Consider the following 22,372-nt stretch of genomic DNA (forward strand, 5'->3'; position numbering starts at 1 on the left):
CTGTGTTTGTAGCCCCTGTAACAGTGCCTAGCACATAGGAGAAACTCAACAGACAGTTGGTTGAATAAACATATAAACCCTTTGTCTTTCTATCATTTAAGATGAAATTTTGAACACAAAATTTCAGATTTACTGAAATTTTCCTTTAGATGCTTTATTGCTGCTGTTTTAGAAAGGTACCTATTATGCCAGCAGTATGCACACTGGACTACACTGCAAAAATTCATCATAGTTTCACTAAGTCTCCATGCAAACTATCCCAGTTCATGCACATCCCTGCAGACCAGTCAGGGAATCGATGGCACTGTCTGCTGGAACAGAGGCCTCCACCATGGCTCCATCTCAGGTCTGTAGTCACTCAGAACCTTCTCTTCACAGTCTCATATCTTATACTACTTTTTCAAACTTTCTGCAGGTCAAATCCTACGATGGTCTCCAACTGCCTGTCATGCCCCATTTATCATGAGGCATGGTCAATGCAATGGGCCAATGGTCATGGCCTAGCATGGTGGAGGAAACACCATGCCCTATAAACTGTATCTATAGGGAGAATGATACCTGGATGGATGTGTGAGAGGAGAGATTTGAGTGCCCAAGGAGCTCCTGGCACAGTGGGCCTGGATGGCACAAGAGGCTGCTCATCGGAAAGGGTCAACCTCCCAGAAACAAGGAACACCCAAAGAACTTAATATGAATTCAGATTTCTGCCAAGCTAAATGCTTCGTTTATTGCTCTCTGAAATCAGTGTTCCCTCCGTGTTCACTGTAGCCCAGGATGTTGTCTGTTTTAGATCTTCTGTGAGGAGTTTAGCAGATATGTCTTGGCAGCTGTTCTTTCCACAATCCTCAAGACTTTTGCAACTCCAGACAAACAGGTAAAAATGAATAGCTATGTTCACAAGCTTTTAAAGACAGATTTCACATTCTGCTGCTTTCATTTCTGCATGAGACTAATATAGCAGTTTGTGAAATATTAGTGGAAATGGCTATGAATTTAGCCCCGTGAAGACAGAATTTAAGTCTTTACCTGGTGAAATCCATATGCCTTCATACGATTGATAGAATCTGCCAACATTTGTTGAATATTTCTTGAGGAACTGGAGAGTGACTAAAAATTAAATGAAACACATTTTTATACCATTTAGAGCTACAATGTAATTTCAGCAGATAATCTGTTAATGCTTCCCTGGATTCAATGTCCCTTAACCTGCTTCCCCCCATAGGTAGAGGCACCAACGTGTCCCTCCAGCACCTGAGTTCCTGAGCGGTAATGACTGAGGCAGTAGGTATGTGAAGCCTCAGCTTCCCTACTCAGTAGGGACCCTGAGGTGGTTTGGTCATGATGAGTGGGTTTCTGTATTTTGTTCCCAGCTGGCCCCAGGGCCCCTGAATGACTTCAAGACATCACCATTATCCCTTCATTTAAATTCTCTTTTTCTCTCTATCCCTGCTCTATGTCATCCCGTTTTAGGTCAGATCAGAGAAACACTTAGTCGCTGCCATCTCACTGCATAGGCCTCGCTCCCTGGCTAGGACCAGAAGCATGACTGGTGCCTGCCTGTGAGCCAGCCCATATTCCCTGCCTGGTTGCACTCCCTCTCCATCCCTGTTAGCCAGCCCAGTGTCTGGGTTACTACTGCTGGAGAGATGGATTTCCCAGGAGGCAATTTCTGACCATGGGGTTCCCAGATCCATCGCCTGGATTCCCTAGTGTCACTCCTGCCCGCCACATGCCAACTGCTCTGGCATTGCAACAGAGCTGGCATATCACACCGAGTGCCTCTGTAGACCAGGTCAGCTACCCGTGACCCCCTCACTCTGGCCCTGGCCTGAGTGCAGAGTCTGGGCCAAGTCCCAGCATGAAAAGCCACATGCCCTAGACAGCTTAATAGAGCCACCTGCACCTTTATTACCAGGATTTATGTGTCTTGTGACTGAGGACTCACTCCTGAATTTTGGTATCGTTCAGAAAATGTCGGTACATTTACTTACCAAGATTCAGTGTGGAGCACAGAGGATACTGTAGAGTCATTACTATTTTGCCCTCTTTTCCACAGTAGCTACACTGCATTTCCCAGCTGCCCTAGCAGTTAGGTGTGCCCAGGGGAATAAGTTATCTCTGATATAATGTAAGTAAAAACTGGTATTTGCCACTTTTATTCTAGCCCTTAAAACCTCCTTCACACATGCCTCTAGGCCACTTCCTCCTTCCTCTGGGCTAGAATGGTGATCACAGTCACACTGCTGCTGAAGACAGGAAAGCCATCAAAAGCCTGAGTCCCTACTTGACTCTACAGAGGGGAGTGAACCTCTCCCTCCTGAACCAGAACCCATCCTGGATGTTTTAAGGGAGAAAGATGAACTTCCATTGTGTTTGACCATTGCATTTTTGGGCTATTTGTTACAAAAGTTTCATTCATCTTAGTTAATAAAACTGGCCACAGCAATTGCTGGTGGCACCCTTAAAATCCTCTGCTGGGATTTCTTACTATTAATGTTACTTCCACTGATGGCCACTAGTCACTGAAGGCCCAGTATGATGAGGCACTGTGTTAGTGTGATAAATAAAATCACTAAATGTGATTTTATTCCTCACAACATCTCTGATGGATCGGTAACACAGTGCCCAATTATCAGAGGAAGAAACTGAATCTCAGAGGAGCTGTGTACCTTGCAGCCATCACACAGCTGGCTTGAGTTTATACTTTTCCACTATATCAACACTGTAATGATAGGAAATGAGTTGTAGATCAAGTTTCTTTATGTGGGATGCCTGGGTGGCTCAGTGGTTGAGCATCTGTCTTCCGCCCAGGTTGTGATCCTGGGGTCCTGGGATCGAGTCCCATATTGGGCTCCCTTCATGGAGTCTGCTTCTCCTTCTGCCTGTGTCTGTGTCTCTCTGTGTCTCTCATGAATAAATAAATAAATATTTTTTTTTAAAAAAGTTTCATTATGCTTATTTCTTGGCAAAATAATAGATCCTATAGGTTTCACAACTGCAACCTACCATATTCTGACTTGCTGTTTATTTTAATATTATAAAAGGATACATAATTGCTTTGCATCCAAAACAGTACAGTAGGGGCTCCTGGGTGGCTCAGTCAGTTAAGCAGCTGCCTTGGCTCAGGTCATGTCTCAAGGTCCTGGGATCGAGCCCCACATCAGGCTCCCTGCTCAGGGGGGAGCCTGCCCCTCCCTCTCCCTCTGCCTGCCACTCTGCCTACTTGTGTGTGCTCCCTCTCTGTCAAATAAATAAATAAAATCTTAAAACAAACAAATAAACTACAGTAACCATTCTAATTCATCCTAATTTATGAACGGGTCAGAATTGTTCCAATAGGTTCTGTGTATATCTGTTTAAAAAGGGCTTTGATTTGCAGTCTCTGAATAAATTTCCACCATAAGGAATGTGAGCTTTAAAAACAGGCTCACTCTCCCTTTCTTCAATAATATAAGATGTGTGGGGCATCATTTTGCAAAAAGGATCAGTTTCTGCTATGTTGAAAATTAGGCAGGTAACCCCCCACCCTTGCCTCCTCAAGCATTGTAGATTAAATTTCCGGCTACAGTAGCTACACACTCAGCCTCTCCACTGGCTTGTCACAGGACCTGGACACATGCAGCCAGCAGAGCTTGGGACCAATGATTTGCCAGTGGCACCTCCACCACGCTCAGCCTTTCAGCTCTCAACAAAGTCTCAGTTGTCTCCTGAATTAGCATCAGACTAACAGGCATCTGACACGTCTCTTCTAACATATATTCTACTTTGCCAAATGTTTTTCCTCCTATCACATGCCAATTACTGTCACAGATATAACACTTCACATGTACTCTGAGTTCTTTGTCCCATAGAATTATTTGTTCAACTGAATGATTCATCTTATACACACATACAACCCTATTTTCTCAACATTTGCTTTTTTTTAATGATCTTAATTTTTTTCTATCACCAAGGGCAAGCTACCCCAAGATGGACCACTTTGGCATGCAGATTCTTGTTGAGTTAAAAGTAATCAACCCACAATGTATTCAGGAAAAGCTCTTTAACTCCTCACCTGCAAATGCCTAAAAGAATTTAGACAGAGGACCTGCTCCAGAAAGAGAACCATTGCTACAGACAACTACATCATACTGCGAATGAGATACAGCAGAAACGAAGAACCCAGCCAAGCCTGTCTGATCAAAGTCCCCTATGTCCCATTCTTTCTGAGTGGACCAGTAAACATTTGTTCACCAAACATTCACTCCTTTTCACTTCCTGTGAATTGCATTCCTTCCCTTTAAGTCCCAGACCCCTAGCCTCTTTCTCTTTAGTTCAGGATGATACATATATCTTATTTTACTTGACTATCTTTGGAATTTCCGTGTATGTGGGTTTCCCATACATATGAAATTAAATTTGATTTTCTCCTGTTAATCTATCTCGTGTCAATTTGATTCTTAGCCTGGCCTGGAGGACCTTGAAAGACAGGAAATTTTTCCTCCCTGATGCCAGCATTTCAACATTCTCGCTGCTTTTGCACTTATCAGAAATGATGAGGTTATTAATATTCTTATTAAGATAATCCAAAACTAAGCACAGACACACTAACCAGACAATGAAATGGATGTGACGCTGGGGATGAAGGAAAGACTGTGACCATCGGCACCATCTGCTGGTGCCAGTCAGAGTTGCCTTCCTTTCTTTGTCCGAAGTTTGAGGTTCTGTTTTCAGTATACCAAAGCTCAAAGCTGGTTCTTGAGTAGAAGAGCGAGCATAAATGATTTCAATTAGTTTAGCAACCACCCAGTTAACAATCGCCCAGTACGTCTTCTGAAGCACTTCTATACATCTAAAATATATTGCACACTCTAAAACTATCCACATATACTAAGAACCACATTTGTAAAAATTCTAATTTTCAATGTGCGCCAAGATCTGCCATTATTCCAAAGTGCTAAAATAATATGGAAAACTAATCAACACTTGTATAGATTAGGTTCATTCAGACACATTTACATGTTCGTTCTACAAATCCATGGGACACAAGTTCAGTGTAATAGACAAAAAATAGTATGATCCCAAAGAGATTTCCTTTATTAAAAAACAAAACAAGATTATTGGCTCAAAAAGTGATGATTAATGATGTCAATATCAGAAGGAGATAACCTCAGGGATGCTGTTGCCACTCTGAGCATTCCCAGAATGAAGATGGAGAGGTTTCCTAGATTGCGTACCAGGCCCCCTCTGAAATTTTCATATGCTGCTGTGTTCCAGGAAATATACTCTTTAGTTATTCCTGTTTGTAATGAGAAAGAGAGGAAAACTCCCACCTACCTGCATGATTTCAAAGTGCTTTCAAGTCCAATATATCATTTGACCCTCATTATCAACCCTATAAGACTGTCAAGGTACTGTCCCTTTACCAAAGAGGTAAACTGACCTACTAATATGGAGGAAATCAGACACTGAAGGCCGTGTCTACAGCTTGCTCCTTCATGGGGTGTTCCGGAGAGAACATACATTTGCTCTCATGCATACAAGCCTCTGCAGCCACCTCCCAATTGCTACACTATAGATGCTTTGGTAGCTGCTGAAACTCTGTGGGCACAGTTAAAGCAATCTTACCTGCTTCATATTTTGTTTATTTAAAAATAAAAACTGCCACAATATTTATACAAAAACTCCACAAAATAAAGTGAAAATTTGAAAGCCAGTGCCATCAAGAGCTAGTGGACTTTCTACAGATGCCGAGTCAGAATGGTCCCCTCTAGTCAATGCAGGACCAATTAGATCTGGGAGTGGAGCCCATCGGTATTGACCAAAGGGTATATGGTGTGTGTGTGTGTGTGTGTGTCTGTATAATAAGTATATATTAATTATCATTAAACTTAAAAGTATGACAGTTCAAATTTATATAAGCAATTGGATTATCAAAAGATGCTATAGCAACATCAGTATTACATGATTACAAATTATATTTCCCCCAGAGACTATGTGTCCTATAAGGATTATTTTAATTATATTTACTTTTTTTTAAAGATTTTATTTATTTATTCATAAGAGACATAGAGAGAGAGAGATAGAGAGAGAGGCAGAGACACAGGCAGAGAGAGAAGCAGGTTCCATGCAAGGGAGCCTGATGTGGGACTCGATCCCGGGTCTCCAGGATCAGGCCCTGGACTAAAGGCGGTGCTAAACCACTGAGCCCACCCAGGCTGCCCCTTATATTCATTTTTAAAATGTGATTTGAAAAACAGTTTGTTCTGGCTTTTAATTTAATATTCACTCTGTTTAAAGTCAGGCTATGCAATTTTATTAATTCAAAATAAACCAGAAAGCTCCAATAAACAGAAAAATTTTAGCACTCAATTTTTATAGTGAAAATGAAAATGATGAATTAACAGATTAAAACCAAGAATTTACTTTTGAAAACAGAATAGTAGGGTAAGTATTTAGCTATCCTGTTCTTACACCTCTTACATCCATGGTATTCCTTAATGGACCACAGGTTAGAATAATAACCTTCATGAAGGCAAAAGAGCACGTCAGCTTAATTCACTGATATCCAGGGCCTCAGCAAATAGAAAAGTGACTGGTATTTAGTAAAGGGCTTCAGTAATATTTGGTGCATAAATGAACTCACCATAAATTCACAAAATACTTTCTCAATCATTAAAAAATATTCTACCTTGTTTTAATATTAAAATTCTCTGAAAATCAATGGCCTGTAACTCACCTAGTTCATTAATCAGGTTACTGGAATAATCAGATCATCCTATTTCCAGCCATTTTAAACAAAATTTCCCAATGATGACTATAATATTAAGCATTTGAGCATACTGAGATTTAGCTTTTTCTTTCTAGAATAGTAAGAGAGGAGAATAATGAAACTGCCTTGATAAAGTTACAAAGGGAGAATAATATAGAGTGGAGATACCTTCCAAAAGCCAATAGACTAACAAGATGAAAAACAGAACAATCAATTTTACTGGTGAAAATATGGTACATAGTCCCTATGGAATGATTTTTCTCTAACATGAATTAGGACAATGGAGACCTAGGGAGTCCTTTCCCTATTTGCTAACACTGTTCCTAGTAAAATTTCTGCACAGGGACTACTGTGTAGCCTGTACAGCAGACTCTAATGTGGTGTGTTGTTTTATGGTACATCTTTAAATAACACATTGTCTGAGTTTATTTTACACAGATTAGAGCAACGAACTGTCATACTGGATGAACATCTGTCCACTTCCACTGGAACTCTCAAAGCAATGTGCAAACAGCAGCACTGGGCAGGGACAGGCTCAGAAAATCAGATAATGCAGAACTGGTAAGGGCTGTTAGGGCAAAGCATTTCAGATGTGAAAGAGTTTCAAAGGCCACCCTCACTGTCTCACCAGGAACACACCTGATATATGTTCCATGAAAAACGAAAAGAAGATAATAAGCAAGGGAAATAAAGTAATCATTCAATATAAAGTGTAAGGATAAAGTAATAAAGGACTGTTGAGAGAATAGACAGAGTCTTAAAAGCATGATGGTTGTGGGAAGTCTTGGCACATAGGAATAGAGGAACCTAACTATAAGTGATAGAAAGTAATATTTATATCATACATAATACCATATAAAGCACTTCAGTATTTATTGCTTCATTTGGATTGTTCTCATATCCAACCCAGTGATATGTAGTAGCTATTATAACCGCTATTGTTTAGGTAAGGAAATGGAGCCCCGGACAGGTTAAATGAGTCAGCAGGACCTCATGTATCTGGACTCAGGATTCCATGATTTCTTCTTGGCACACTACTTCTAGTGAGTTGGATGAGTGAATTACTGTAAACATCATGCAAAATAAAGTTGTGTTACTAACTTTGTACTGTGCAATTCTCAAGACTAGAAATGTTTTTCTCTCTTGTCATTTACTTTATATTAACCATTTTATACAACATAGTGCTTTTAAAAACATAGCAGCTTAAATGGCGTCTAAGGCTCTAGGACTTTGTAATTCTATCTTATACAAAATGTTATTCTAGGGGATCCCTGGGTGGCTCAGCAGTTTGGCACTGCCTTCGGCCCAAGGCGTAATCCTGGAGTCCCGGGATCAAATCCCACATCGGGCTCCCTGTGTGGAGTCAGCTTCTCCCTCTGCCTTTCTCTGCCAATCTCTCTGTGTGTGTGTGTGTGTGTGTGTGTGTCTCTCATGAATAAATAAAAATCTTTTTTTTAATTTATTTTTATTTTTTTAAAGATTTTATTTATTTATTCATGATAGTCACACAGAGACAGAGAGGCAGAGACACAGGCAGAGGGAGAAGCAGGCTCCATGCAGGGAGCCCGACGTGGGATTCGATCCCGGGTCTCCAGGATCGCGCCCCGGGCCAAAGGCAGGCACCAAACCGCTGCGCCACCCAGGGATCCCGAATAAATAAAAATCTTTTAAAAAAATGTTATTCTATAGACTACCATGAAATTCTATTACAGTTACACGGAAACTACTTGGGTAATCGTGTAACTTTCCAATTACGGCTCTACTTTGGAATTAATAAAATGAGCACAACAAATCCCCCCAATACTTTGTCTCTCACAACAACAACATTAAAATGCTTCCTGCAGGTATATGAGAGGGAAATATACATCAACGGACACAGTTATAGGTTTGGGATTATCTCTCAGTTTCCTTCACATCGGTTGAAAAGAAAGCCACAAGGGCCCAAAATGGTGTCATTTATGTTGAAGCTCCAAGTCAGTAAACTAAGACTTAATACCTAGCCTAACTGCACTTTCAACTCCCCAGAAATGTGACCTTTCAACAGCCCACATGGGAATTTCCTGGTCAGCATGAGGAATTTTACTGATAGACCACTTCTGTTCCTCTTAGGAGGGCAACCTTGCCTAAAACAATGGATTCTTTGCTCTCATTTCCTTTTCTCCAGTCCCTCTCTAACTCTCCTTTTTGATAGCCCTTTGGAGTTCCCCTCTATTTGCTAAATGCTGTCCAATTCATGAACCAATTAATAAAGGCAGTTAGATCTTCAAAAATTGCTCAATTTTACTTTTTGTTATTTGACACATCCAGTTCAATCCTTAAAATTCTAGTTTGCATTTCAGGAATACATTTTTCCATTCTGTTTGCACTGGGGCTTCTTATTATAAATGTGAACCCAATTCCCTTCAGGGCTTGATGATATGACTGTCTGCAGATAAGAGCCAGGCAACGCCAACATGGTCCTACCATGCCCATGGTTCCACCACCACCTACTCCGGGGTGGGGTGCAGACTCCTCCACCCTGCCTACTCAGCTAGCTTTAGTCCTCACCTCCGATTAAATAACCTAAGGAACCGTGATTTAGTATTACAGTTCACTCCTTACAAAAAGCACAAACCACATATATAACGCAAGACTTTGATTGCTCTACAAGTAGCACCTGGAGAAGAACAGGAGTCCAAAAACAACTCAGCATATTCTGTTCTATTCTTTCAAAGAAGTGGTCCTGATCTTAGTATCTTGCCTCTGAGTCTCTCCTTTTTAAAATCTGGTTTTAGACAACTGTTGGTTTCTGAGTAGAGAGCAAGCTTAACTTTTTGGTTCGGAGGGGATGTATGGAAGAAACCTGAGTGGAAGTCTCTCGTCATGTCTGAAAGTAGTTTTACAGAGTGTTCCTTCACTACTATTTACTAATGGGAACACAAAGCTGTGAGTTAGAATAACACTTATAAATATAACTGACTACCACCACAATGTCAATGTCAAGTTTACAATAAGAATGTACATTTTAGTAGCATGTTTTTGTTTTCATTTTGTTATAGTAAAATGCCAGATTTAAAAACCTATCAGCCCTGTGCATGAGTGCAAAGCAGTGGTAGAGAGGGGAGAGGTGTCATCACAAACTCTACTTCTTTAAAGATAAGAAGAGGAGGAATCTTGTTAAAGGCATTTTAATCTATGAGCTTCAAGGTCTTTTTTTTTTTAAAGGAATGCTTTGAATCCCAGATGTTTGTGTTCTAATTTTTTTAATCTTCTATTTTGCAGTATGGTCCACTCTGAAGGCCATTTCTACAAAAATAACAAGTAATTCTCTGGAGATAAAATCTACAAGTGAGCAGATACAGTTTTACTCAAGGTCCCCTTAGGACAAGAATGGTCAGTCTACTGATTAATGAGTTCCCAGCCTACAAATTACATATAAACACAGAAACACAAAGGGGCTTATCTTTGAATTAGCATAATCTGCCAGCTTCTGGATCACACTGAGAACTGTTCTGTTCTCCTCCAAATTCTCTTGCATTAAGAATGGGGAAAACGAGTGCATCGAGAAGGCTGTCCATATCCAGGGTCCTTGAGATCTCCACTCCACTTCAGGGTACTTCTAGTTATACCTGAAACCCCTGGAATGGAAAGTCCCGCACAGTGCATCATCTGTCACCTTCTCTGGCTCCTGTTAACTTCCCCTTACACTTGCCTTGGCCTGGGAACGGTGTCTGCCTCCCAACCTGCCTGTCTCAGAGCTTGGCTGGGTGACAGCCAGATCCCGATATTCATCATCACCTCCAGTTCAGGGACAGGCTCCTGGGAACACTAAGTGTCCAACCATGATCCACTGAGAACCATGACATTCTCACTAAATATCAATCAGGGCATCATTTCTGAGTTTCCCAAGCACTATCACCACTGCCAAAAATAAGGACAGGGCAGGTATTTTGTAGGAGGCAATAGCTTTTCAGAATAAGAACCATACACACTCAGCTCTAATCCAGTCATCATCTCAGCCTCATCTCAGACTGCACAAACCATGGAGCCTCCCTGGTCTCCAACTATTCATCTGAAAAATGAACAGGACGAAGGCTGGGCTCATGATAAAAAGAGCATACCACTGAAGAACTTGCTGCTTGCATCAGATGATATGGGGCAAACATCATGTTTATACATGTCCTCAGCTTCCTTTGTAAAGAAACAAAGGAGTTTCTTTGGAGGAATGGATTCCTTACAGGGTACTGCCCAGAGGTGCCACAGCCACCTCTGAGGGCTGAAGCCTCCACCCAGACAAGAGGTCTTCCCCATGTCAGTGGTACGGTTTCACAGTATGTGGCACTTAATCGGGCAGTCTTACCTTTGGCTATCTATTTGTTAAAATGAACATGTTAAATCAACATAAGTATACTATTTCAAAAAAATGTTTTTCATAAAGATTATCCTGAATGTGTAGAAACTGCTCTGATCCCAAGTATTCTAAGCCCTGAAGTGGGGATGAAACAACTCTTCTCAAAACCCCCAAATTTGTTTCTCACTGCTCAAAGTGTTGAAACAAATTCTTTACCCTTATACTTGGGGCAAATCTTTCATTATTCTATAAGAGATCTCTTTGGATGAATCCATCTGCTAATGAAGATATACAAATGAATCATTATTATAATGGTATAAAATAATCCAAAGGTAAACCTCACTCCTGATTCTATCATGAGTGAGTTGGACAGTTAGGTAGTCAGGGCCAGGCCCAACGAGAAGATATGGAGTCGGGCCAGCTGAGACAAAACAGCACTGATATCCTGTTGTACAGCTTAGACAGGACCACACTGACATTGTGTTTTGCAGCCTTTGCAGAAGTGACTTTGCTAAATGTCCTAAAAAAAGACAAGTAACCACAAAGCATTTGTCACCATCACAGGCAGGGGGCAGTTAAGACATAAGCCCCAGATGTCAGCACAAACGACCATCCACACGTGGATACTAACCTAATAGGTAGACAGATACACGACCAAGCCCTGACAACACGACTCAGCACACCCAGATTGCTTAGGAAAGTTCTGCAAAAGAGCTCATAAAAACCCCCAAACTTAAACACTCCAATGGCAACCTTCTCGGGTCCCCTCCTTCTCAGGGAGCTTTATATTCAATAAAACTTTGCTTTGCTGCCCACCACTCTTCGTCTGGTCTACCTCTTCATTCTTCGAAGAGGCATGACCAAGAACCGCAGGCACTGAAGACACAGAATTCCTGCAACAGTTCCATAGAGGGAAAGGTACAACTCTACACTTTTTTGTATGTGAGAAGCTTAGCTATTTCACAGGTGGGCCAAAAGATACACTTTTGAGTCTGGGGTGAACAGCTGTGGAGAATAGCTCAGAAGAGGATTGCCAATTGACTGGGAAAGACAAAATGTGTACTTTATTGCCAGGAATGAGATTGGGTTAACCTCAGCCTTGTCCTACTGGTCTTGAACTTCACATATTTGCCTAAATGTTACTTGAATATGAAAGTCCAGACCTCATGCTGAGGCTTATCTAATGAAACTGTATGGAAACCCTCCTTTACAGCTGTAGTGATATAAAAAATATTTGAGGGGCGCCTGGGTGGCTCCATAGGTTAAGCATCTGCCTTCAGCTCAGGTCATGATCTCAGGGTCCTGGGATCGAGCCCCAAGTCTGGCTCCCTGCTCAGCAGGGGCTCTGCTTCTCCCTCTGTCCCTTCCCCTGCTTACTCACATACACACACTCTCTCACTCAAATAAGTTAAAATCTTTTTTAAAAGTTTTTTTTTAAATAAAAACAAATAAAAAAATTTTTAAAGATAAAAATATTTGACTTCAAGTCATGCTAATGGGTATTGTTTCAGATTGTGAACGTTTAGAGCCTGGAAAACTTATGTGGAATCATCTCAGCAAGCATCCCATCTCCAAGCTCACTCTGATGGCCCACAAACTCAGTAAGTGTGAAAGGGATTCTTTTCCAGCCAAAATCTTGATTTCTGCCTTCTGACACCTCAAATAGAGGACCTAGCTATGCCACATGAGAATTCTGACCAAAAGAGCTGTCAGATAACAGATACGTATTATTTCAAGCCATTCTGTTCACAGTAATTTGCAGCAATAGAAAACATACACGAGACAAATGTGGCTCCCATCCCATCATGTGGCCTCTCAGCACCTCCAGAGCACCCTCCCCATCCCAGCCAGGGTACTTTCTCCCAGTCGGGCTGCTCTCCTCACAGCATCCCCACGCACGATGCTTTCCTTATCACATAGATACTTTGCATTTCCCTCAGGCTCAGGCCTACCCCAATCCCTGCCTTCCACAAACCAGTCAACCCCTGGCCAGTCCCCTGCTGGAACTTGATTCTGTCCTGCCTCACTGAATACTGAGTACTTCTGATCTTTCTCCTAGCTCCTGAAAGATAAATACCTTGTCTGTGCCTCCTTTGAGGCTCCATAATACCTGTCACTACATGTACTGGGAACCTTTGATAAATATCTGCTCAGAGAAGCACTGGTTCCATCCAGCCAGCCAGACCGAGTAAGGCCTTCACCTGTGCAGCCTGCCTGCAGGACACTCTCACGCAGAGGATGAGAGGCTTTGAGAATTTGTAGCTGAACCAACCCCTTGGGTTTGTAGTGGGATTTGCAGTTTTTCAAGCATTCCCAGATATACTATCTCAAGTGATTTTTACAAAAAAATCATGAGATAAACATGGCGGGTATTTTTAATTCCCAGTTTTTCTGGTTGAGAAAACAGAAGCTCCAGAAGGTCCAGAGATCTGCCTAGCTGGCAAAGTGGCCTAGTGATAGACACCGCCACACGGATCAGTGCTGGCCCCGAAGACTTGGGAGACAGCGTGATGGGAGCGTCACGGCAGGGCCCTGAGCTCTGAGAAGCACCTCCACCCAGAATCAGACTGTTTCCGGACAGTTCCACTGAACCGTGTCTGTTTCTCCACTATTTCCCCAGTCCTTCCTCTTCGCCTTCCTCCATGCTCTCTTACAGGAAAAGTTCTTCTGGGCCTAACACATTCCTGCATTAGGGGAAGAAACCCCAATCGCTAACAGTGTGATCCTTAAGATACAGATGTGAATACCCTCCCGGGGCACAATGAGATGGCCCCCAAGGAAAGGACCTGCTTTCTGGCCCAGCTCCACCTCTAATCAGGCTTTGTGGAAACCATTGCCCTTGAACCGTTCACTCAGAGAACAAGAACCTGTTTCATATCTCTGCTGTGAGGAGGAAGTGAAATGGCAAAGTCTTTTTTTAAAAAATCTATTTATTCATGAGAGACACAAAGAGAGAGAAAGAGAGGCAGAGACACAGGCAGAGGGAGAAGCAGGCTCCATGCAGGCAGCTCGATGCAGGACTCGATCCCGGGTCTCCAGGACCACGCCCTGGGCAGAAGGCAGGCACTAGACCACTGAGCCACCCAGGGATTCCCGCAAATCTAAGTCTTTTGACAGCTGTACAGGGCTACACACATTTTAAATGCCAGATTCCTTACCTCAACCACTATCCCCCCAATTACTAGCACAAAGGCCAAGCTGCCTGCTTCACCAAATAATTTCCCAGGCTCCTGGCTATGCTCCTAAGATGTACTGTTTTCTCCCATTGAAGCTAGCCATAGCATTCATTCAGGCTGATTTTATCTTGCTCAAAATATTTCTGGGTAAACAAGGAGGACAGTGAAGGAGTAACTAGTAACTATTGAATTTACCTCAAGTCCCACACAGGCCCAGAGGGGTCCCTAACTCTGTTTGACTTGACCCTTTCATAAGATAATCAGAGCAGAGCTGGAAAACACTGCCTGACACAAATGCAGAAATACAGTGTACCCTTATGCCTCGGCACAAATACAATGGGTCACCATTGGCCACAAGAACTACTTTCCACAACTAAATGACTCCACACTAGAGGCTTCTACGTTTCTGGATGCACATCAATATTTGGGTAGAATTTAACATTCTCCAGTTCTCCGCAGCCCTTCAGAGAGTTTGGATGAGACCAGTAAGGGGTGCTTTCACATTCAGGTCTGGAGTCCTCTGGTGATGATCTGTCATGCGGAAATTTATTACAAATCTAACAAGGCCATTTTACATTGGTAAATCTATAGTTGTTTTTCCGTGAATCCTGTTCATAATTCTGGAAGACTCATTGCTCTTTAAACCTGTCCACAGTTATCCAGGCAAGCTTCATGATCACTAACTTCAATAAAACCTGTTTGACAATTTTCTCTTTATAATAAATTTTAGGCCATGTGTAGACCATGGCGTTTAAAGACATGACAATACCCTTCTAAATATTATAGTTAAAATAAATTATGGATTAAATGTAGAACTCTTTACAGGCTTGCCTGAATTGCATTTGTAAACATAATGGATGACTCCCAAAGCCCTAGTCTTGGTTTCTCACCAGAGTTCTTGTCTAAAGGTGCAGATCTGGGGAGTATGATGAATTCTGTTTTAAATACACCAAGGTTGTGATAAGAATTAAAGTAGATAAACAAAAACGAGAGCTTTCTAACTGAATTTTGGGCAAGCCACTTATCTCTTTGAGCATTAGTCTCTTCATCTGTACAAAAGAAATACTTGTATTGTCTACCTCACAGGAGTATTGTGAAATGAAATAACTATATGAGAGAAAGTTTTGCAACTCTAAGTCAAATTATATGCACTATATTATTATGAATAAAATCAACTTATACTACTGCCACACTTCAAGTGGCATGCAAAATCCTTGATATCTCTTCTCTAAAACTGGCTTCTCCCTGTGGTCTATGTAGTCTATGTATACAATGGAATATTCCTCAGCCATTAGAAACTTCAAATAACCACCATTTGCTTCGACGTGGATGGAACTGGAGGGTATTATGCTGATTGAAATAAGTCAATCGGAGAAGGACAAACATTATATGGTCTCATTCATTTGGGGAATATAAAAAATAGTGAAAGGGAATAAAGGGGAAAGGAGAAAAAACAAGTGGGAAATATCAGAAAGGGAGACAGAACATGAGAGACTCCTAACTCTGGGAAACAAACCAGGGGTGGTGGAAAGGGAGGTGGGCAGGGGGTGGGGGTGACTGGGTGACGGGCACTGAGGTGGACACTTGATGGGATGAGCACTGGGTGTTATGCTATATGTTGGCAAATTGAACTCTAATTAAAAAATATAAAAATAAAAAAATAAAACTGGCTTCTCCAGATGTTCCTGTTTATGCTGATAACAACCCCATTATCCCAGGCATCTAAGCCTAGAAACATGGCTTATACTGGAAAGCTTGCCCCTCTACCTACTCTGACCCACAAATGATCCATTCAAATTATAAAATTTCAAAATATAAATCTGATCCAGTCAAACCCTTGCTCAAAAATCTCTGACAATATTCAATGGTTCTTGAAAACAGGGGTCAAAACACAAAGTTGTCCCTGAGAGCCTGTCCTGTGTGGCCTTGCCTAGCCTCCCACTCATCCACATGGCTCCTCTGTCCCTTCTGTACTCCAGCCTCCCTTGGGTTCTCCTCAGCTCCCTGTCCTCCTGGCTACACTGCCTTTGTCCATGCTGTCCCTTCACTGGAACTGCCAGCCCAGTCATCCTCTGCCACCATCTCCAGCTCCATGTCCTCCGCAAAACCCCTCCACAGTCCCCACTGTTGTTCAAGTTCTAGTGTGAGGGGGGTTGCACAGAAACATATCCTTTTATGGAGATCACTTACTATCTTTTGAAATGACATGTTATATGAAGTCTCTCTCTGTTCTCTCAACTACAAAGTTCATTCAGCAGTGATTCCATTCTTACTCCTACACTACAATCTCAGTGCCAAGCATGTAATGGGTACTTTTTAAATGAATGAGTAAATCTGTCAATCTTGAGATTGTCTCCTCTCACTGTGGGTGTATTACACACATATGCATGTGCATAAAATACAATCCCTGTAATATTGATGATATAGCAAAATAATAGCCATGGTATTTACTTTAACTTCTACTTTAATCTTTTGTCCTGCTTTTGAAAACATTTTTTTTTCTATGGAAATACTATAATTCAAGCACAAGGATAAGCATGGATACTCGATGCTTTTGAAGGAGGTTTTTTGATCTTGCTGTTTTGTTTCTCATTTTAGGGGTGCTAGAAAAGGAGGGAATTTGGTATTAAGTGTGGAGTACAAAGCAGCAGATGTGAGGAAAGGACCCAGTTCTGACCCTGGGATATAAACCAAATTTTAGAATTTTATGCCCCTACATATTTCGAGCCTCATATTTGCAGCCCTTTATAAACCCTCTTCACATTCCTCATTTAAAAAGACAATCAAATGCAATAGTTAAGGAATGACCTAGTGGTCCTGCAGACCTCTGTTTGAATCCCAGTTCAGTCAACTATGAGACCTTGGGCATCTCTAATCCTGTTTCCTTACCTATAAAATGGACAAATACAGTCCCTAGGAAAAAAAGGTCATTGCGAGAATTAAATGAGACATTCAGCAGTGTGCCTTGCCACATAATACGCCCATGAAGCAGGAAGAACAGATGACTGTAGCCCTGTCTGAGAGCCTCATGGAGGTCAAGAGCCCACGCACCTAGTGTCATGGAGCTGGGGACCTGAATGCAAGTCAAACTACAAATCCCCTGTTAATTCTTAGTTTAATTAAATTCCTGGCAGAAGAAGGTACTTCATTAATATAGTTTTATTGTTCTTCCAAACTATAATCTAAGCAGCAAATGATGTCTGAGCTCTTTAAACCAACTGACACACAAGAGAATTCACACCAACTCTGATTGTAAAGTTCTATTGTGTTGAGGAAATAATGGTCCCCACAGTCACAGGCAGAGTCTGTGAAGCCAAACATCACAAAAATGTCAGCGTCCTGGGCCTGGGGTCAGTCAGCCTGGGTGCCAACCTGGCCCTGTCTTGGTGAGTAAGGTTTTACCACAACAGAGCCTCACCTATTCACTTGGGTAGTTGTGACAGACTGTATGGTCTACGAAGCCTCAAGTATTTACCATCTGTCCCTTCACACATACAAAAAAGTTGCCCACCTCTGTTATAGAAGACAATATATCAGGGAAAAATAAACCCTGAAAATATCTTAAAATGTAAAACTTTATTTCTAGAGTTCTTTCTTTATGCCTTCAGTCTCATGAAAAAAGGGGGTGTGAAGTAGCAGGTGAGCCAAATTCCCCAAAATGAAATGAACACCAGGACCTTCAAGTTGGGAGGGATTCTTCCAAGAAACGTTTGAGATCCTGTTGTTCATCTACATTCATCTCAGTGTCCCAATATCTCTAACTCCTCTGGTTATGAAATTCTCATGTTTACACATATGAAAGACTCACTGGGATTTTCTCTTCTTCAAGGGATGGTGATGGTCGAGAGCCTTTCCCCAGCTCCTCTTCTTCTGCAGCTTTCTTACAGATACTGTGAGTCTCCTGGGTATCTGGTGCTTGCAGATCATAATATTGTGATTTCATTTTCAAGCTATTGGCAAATTCTTTGGACTGAGTTTTTCTGAAGAGAAACAAATGTGGAATTATAAAAAACATTCTCCAACACAGACAGCTTTTCCAAAGCAGATGCCTACATTCAAATTATGTGAAAAACACTAACAGCTACCATTTACTAAGTGCTTATAATATGTTAAGCCCTTTGCTAGTATTTAAAAACATTAATTTAGGAGCACCTGGTGGCTCAATTGGTTAAGTGTCTGACTCTTGATTCTGACTCAGGTCATGACCTCAGAGTCATGAGATCAAGACCTGCTTTGGGCTCCGTGCTCAGTGCAGTGTCTGCTTGTCTCTCTCCCTCCTCCTGCTTGCATGAGTGCTCTCTCTAATAAATAAATAAAACCTTTAAAAAAGAAAATGCATTAATTAATCCTCATAATAACCCTATAAGGAAGGGGTTGTGTTATCCTTGCTTGATTGCAAGAGGCTCAAAATAATTGTATTATTTATCCAAGACCACATAGTGGCACAGCCAGGATTTGAACCCAGGTCTGCCCAACTTCTGTTCAGAAGCTAGACTGCTAGAGCACCCTGCCTTCCTATGATGAGCAGCACATAACTACTTTATCTCTGTATGCCCATTTATAGTTTTAGTTATAGGAATTGATGGGCAGCATCACTAGCCCTCGGGACCTGAACTGAGGTCCATATGTCTGCTGTCTATCTCATAAGCTCAGATAGGGCTGTCAATACTCAAGGGATAAGAGGCTTCACAGAAGCCACCTTGGCCCCTAGCAGAAGGGATAGATCTATCATCTGCCTCACCACTACCAGCTGAGTTATCCTATATCTCTGATTGATCACGTCACTCCCTTATTCAAACACCTCCACCGTCCACAGAATAAGGTCCAAAGTCCTAAATCTGGCTTCCAAGGCACTTCAGAGCACAGCCCTCTGTCTCCTGCTACTTGCTCATGTATACCCCCAAACACTTGGAAGAACTCATTGTCACTCAAAGAACCATACACATTCAAAACTAGGGGTCTTCATCATGTCCTCTCCCTGCCATCTCCTTCCTGACATTCTGTGGCTGGAAAACTCTACTTATCTTTCAAGGTTCAATTCAGATTTCACTTCTATTGTGGTTTGGAATAATGGGCTCAGTTAATGCTCTGTTTATAACTTAGTTGTAGCATGAATCACAGCCCATCCTGACTGAAGTTAATCGTGTACTGGCCTGTTTCTTCTCCTAGACTGGTAGCTTGTCGTTCACCTTTGAATCCCTACCACCTGGCACATGTAAGCACCCAGAGGCCTGCCCTCTCTAACCAATCTTGTTTGAAGGCCCAAAGCTTGAACAATGTTGCACCTCTCACTTATATTCCGATGCTCAGCTGTGCCAGCCTGGGGTGCTCCAGCATGATTCTAGTGAAGCCAGTTGATCATGGGGGAACCACATCCAGATCAAAACTGGGATGACAAGTGAGGAGGTAAAATGGTTAATGTGATCACATTGTGGGAATGAAGGGAACCATGAAAAGTATAAAGAAACTTGCCAGAGGGATTTAAAGTTACTTTTGTGACTCTCAGGCCCCACTCTACTCACCCTGCAGATACTGGGAAAAAGAGAAATCTTTGTATGATTTTATTTTATTTATTTTTATTCCCTTCCCCCCCCCCTTTGTATGATTTTATATGTGGCCAGCCTCTCACTGGTTTACAGATCTCGTACCTGAGCTCTTCCGCTTCCCGCTCTGCTTTCAGCTGGGCCCTCTCAGCAATGATTTCGTTGCAGAGCACATCGTAGGGTTTATCTAGATGGTGTTCACCCATCACCCACACCCAGACTTCCTTATCGGCTCCCAGTTTCCAATGAACAGATTTGCCATTCTCTGCAAGCAAAACAAAATTTGGATTGGACAAGTATCTTTAGTCATGGGTTATTATGTTTGCCATCGTTAAAGTATTTAGGGTCTTTCAGGAAAAAAAAATATATTAGATGAGACAAAGCACTTCCAGTCTCTTCGGGAACAAGCAGCATTCCCAGGGAGCAATGGAGGTGGGAGCCATGGGTGGCAGCTGTAGCAATGTTTGTTTTAAAATATGAATATGGGGGCACCTGGGTGGCTCAGCAGTTGAGTGTCTGCCTTGGGCTCAGGGCATGACCCCAGGATCCTGGGATCGAGTCCTGCATGGGGCTCTCTGCAGGGAGCCTGCTTCTTCCTCTGCCTCTCTCTCTCTCTCTGTGTGTGTCTCATGAATAAATAAATAAAATCTTTAAAATAAATGAATAAAATATGAATATGGTTTTTGAGTGTGCCCATTTTGTAACCAAAGAAGGCGAAATGGTGAGAAGGCATGCACTGTATATGCTAACATCAGATATCAGAACCTCTAAGGTCTGAGAATCTTCTGGAACCTTAGAAGTACATAGCTGCTCCCAGGTTTGGTTCTTCCATTTTAGAAATAGACTGGCTTTAGTTTAAATCCTAGCCCTGCCACTTACTCGCTGTGTGACTTGGACAAATTATTTAATCTCCCTAAGCCTCAATTCCCACGTCTGCAAAATGGGATTACGACTGTGTACAATGCAGGACCGCCATGGGGAGCGGGCAGGCCATACATGCCAGCTGTTGCCTCCAGTACCTGCCACATAATAGGAGTTCACGAGAGGTTAAGTGCTACTGTCACCCTGCTATTGTTTACTTGGAGGTTCACACCAGCTTGTGAGAAGATAATACTACTGGTAGTGTGATACTTGGTGAAGCTACTTAAATGACCTTTGTTTACAATTGGTCTCAGGGGTTGTATTACATTTTAGTTCCTGGACTCCTGAGATGTGGCCACACAGGTCATGCTCCCTGAAACCTGGGCTATGGGGAGCACACCCAGGAGAGGCCAAGAGGTGCCGTCCCTAAATCTAAAAGCCCCCAAGCAGACCTACCAAAGTCATTATGGTCCATGTTGTAGTCAAGATCCCTGGGCCATAAGGACCCTAAACTGGCTGGTGGCATTGAGTATGCGTAAGAGGGCCCCTGATGGACACAGGCAAGGCTAGGCTTATAGGTGAGAAATCCACACTAGGATTGTGTCTCATCTTCATATATCTAGTAGGTTTCCAATTAAAGCATCTACTGTCCAGTGAATTGTTGACCTACTTCCTACTGTGGCCTCAGGATACATTCAAGAAGCAGGCTGCTCAAACTCAGATATGCTCTTTATTTGGGCACTTTCTACCCTTCTCAGTGCAATGAAGACTCTCTATGGTACAATGAAATTCTAAATAGGACACTGGGGCATCAGGGAGGCAAGACAGAAGCCTCGCTATAGGAGGAGTCAAATGTATCATTCAGAAGGAAGCTGACCTCACTCTGTTCTCTCAAGTGGAGAAACAGTGAAAGAGGCACCAGCTATGAAGGGAAGATGGATCCCAAGTGTGCCCTCATGGGGATGGGCCCTGGCTGGCTGTGGCTCCGTTTGAGGAAATGCCAAATGATTTGTTAACTCTAGAAAACTGTTATACCTCATAAAACTCCCTCTATTACAGTCTCTCAGGGCAACTAATATTTTTTACTATGTCCATCTCTCAACTTTCACCTAAGTAACTCTTACAGCAGGAGAAAGATGCCCTGAAAGGAGGGTGGAGAGGGCCAGGGAAGGCAGAGAGGAAGGACCCAGAGATTCCTGCAGTTTTGCTCAGTACAGCAGGACACCTTCTGCAGAGAGTGCTGCAGGCTGCAGGCTGGGGGAATAAGTCTCAGGGTAGGAAGATGCTGCCCTGCGGGTGAGGTGGGGTGAGACCCCAGAATTGCCTGTGAACAGAGGTGGGGACTTTGCGACTAAAAGTAGAGAAGATCACCAAAGAAGACTAGAAGACTAGAATCTTGACATTTTAGAAGCAAGGGAATGGTCGGAGGGCGGTGAAGGTGAAGAAAGAAATGACTGTTTGGAGGCAAGAAAAAGAGAACTGTCAGGTTTAGCCGGATGCTGCAACAAGGGCTCTTGATGGAAAGGCGCTGACAGTAAATCTCTGCTCTGAGTGTTCCTCACCTTCAGGATCTCTTCAATGTCACCTGAGAGCAAAGAGTGTGGGGGGCTTCAAGGGCTTCCCCACGGCTCCCTAAAACCGTACAGGAGGCTGGAGAAGTGATTATACTAAAATGAGTGTGAGCTCTGGTCCCCTCAGTCTGGTACCAAGA

At 42.4% G+C, this 22,372-nt stretch overlaps 1 protein-coding gene across 5 annotated transcripts in view; it reads right to left on the minus strand.

The window, feature by feature from the left end:
• The window catches only part of SH2D4A (SH2 domain containing 4A), a 71,367-nt gene that overhangs the window by 34,177 nt on the left and 14,818 nt on the right, over positions 1-22,372 (minus strand). For 3 of the 5 annotated variants that reach the window (XM_072776750.1, XM_072776751.1, XM_072776749.1), the window contains exons 3-5: positions 19,906-20,065; positions 18,066-18,237; positions 1,027-1,107 (exon numbers count right to left, since the gene is read on the minus strand). In XM_072776750.1, the coding sequence (XP_072632851.1) occupies positions 1,027-1,107; positions 18,066-18,237; positions 19,906-20,065 (413 nt within the window). The remainder of the gene's footprint in view (positions 1-1,026; positions 1,108-18,065; positions 18,238-19,905; positions 20,066-22,372) is intronic. The other 2 variants (XM_072776753.1, XM_072776752.1) reach the window with 1 other exon arrangement.

The sequence above is a fragment of the Canis lupus genome, chromosome 15, assembly GCF_048164855.1.
Source record: "Canis lupus baileyi chromosome 15, mCanLup2.hap1, whole genome shotgun sequence".
In the NCBI taxonomy this organism is placed as follows: Eukaryota; Metazoa; Chordata; class Mammalia; order Carnivora; family Canidae; genus Canis; species Canis lupus.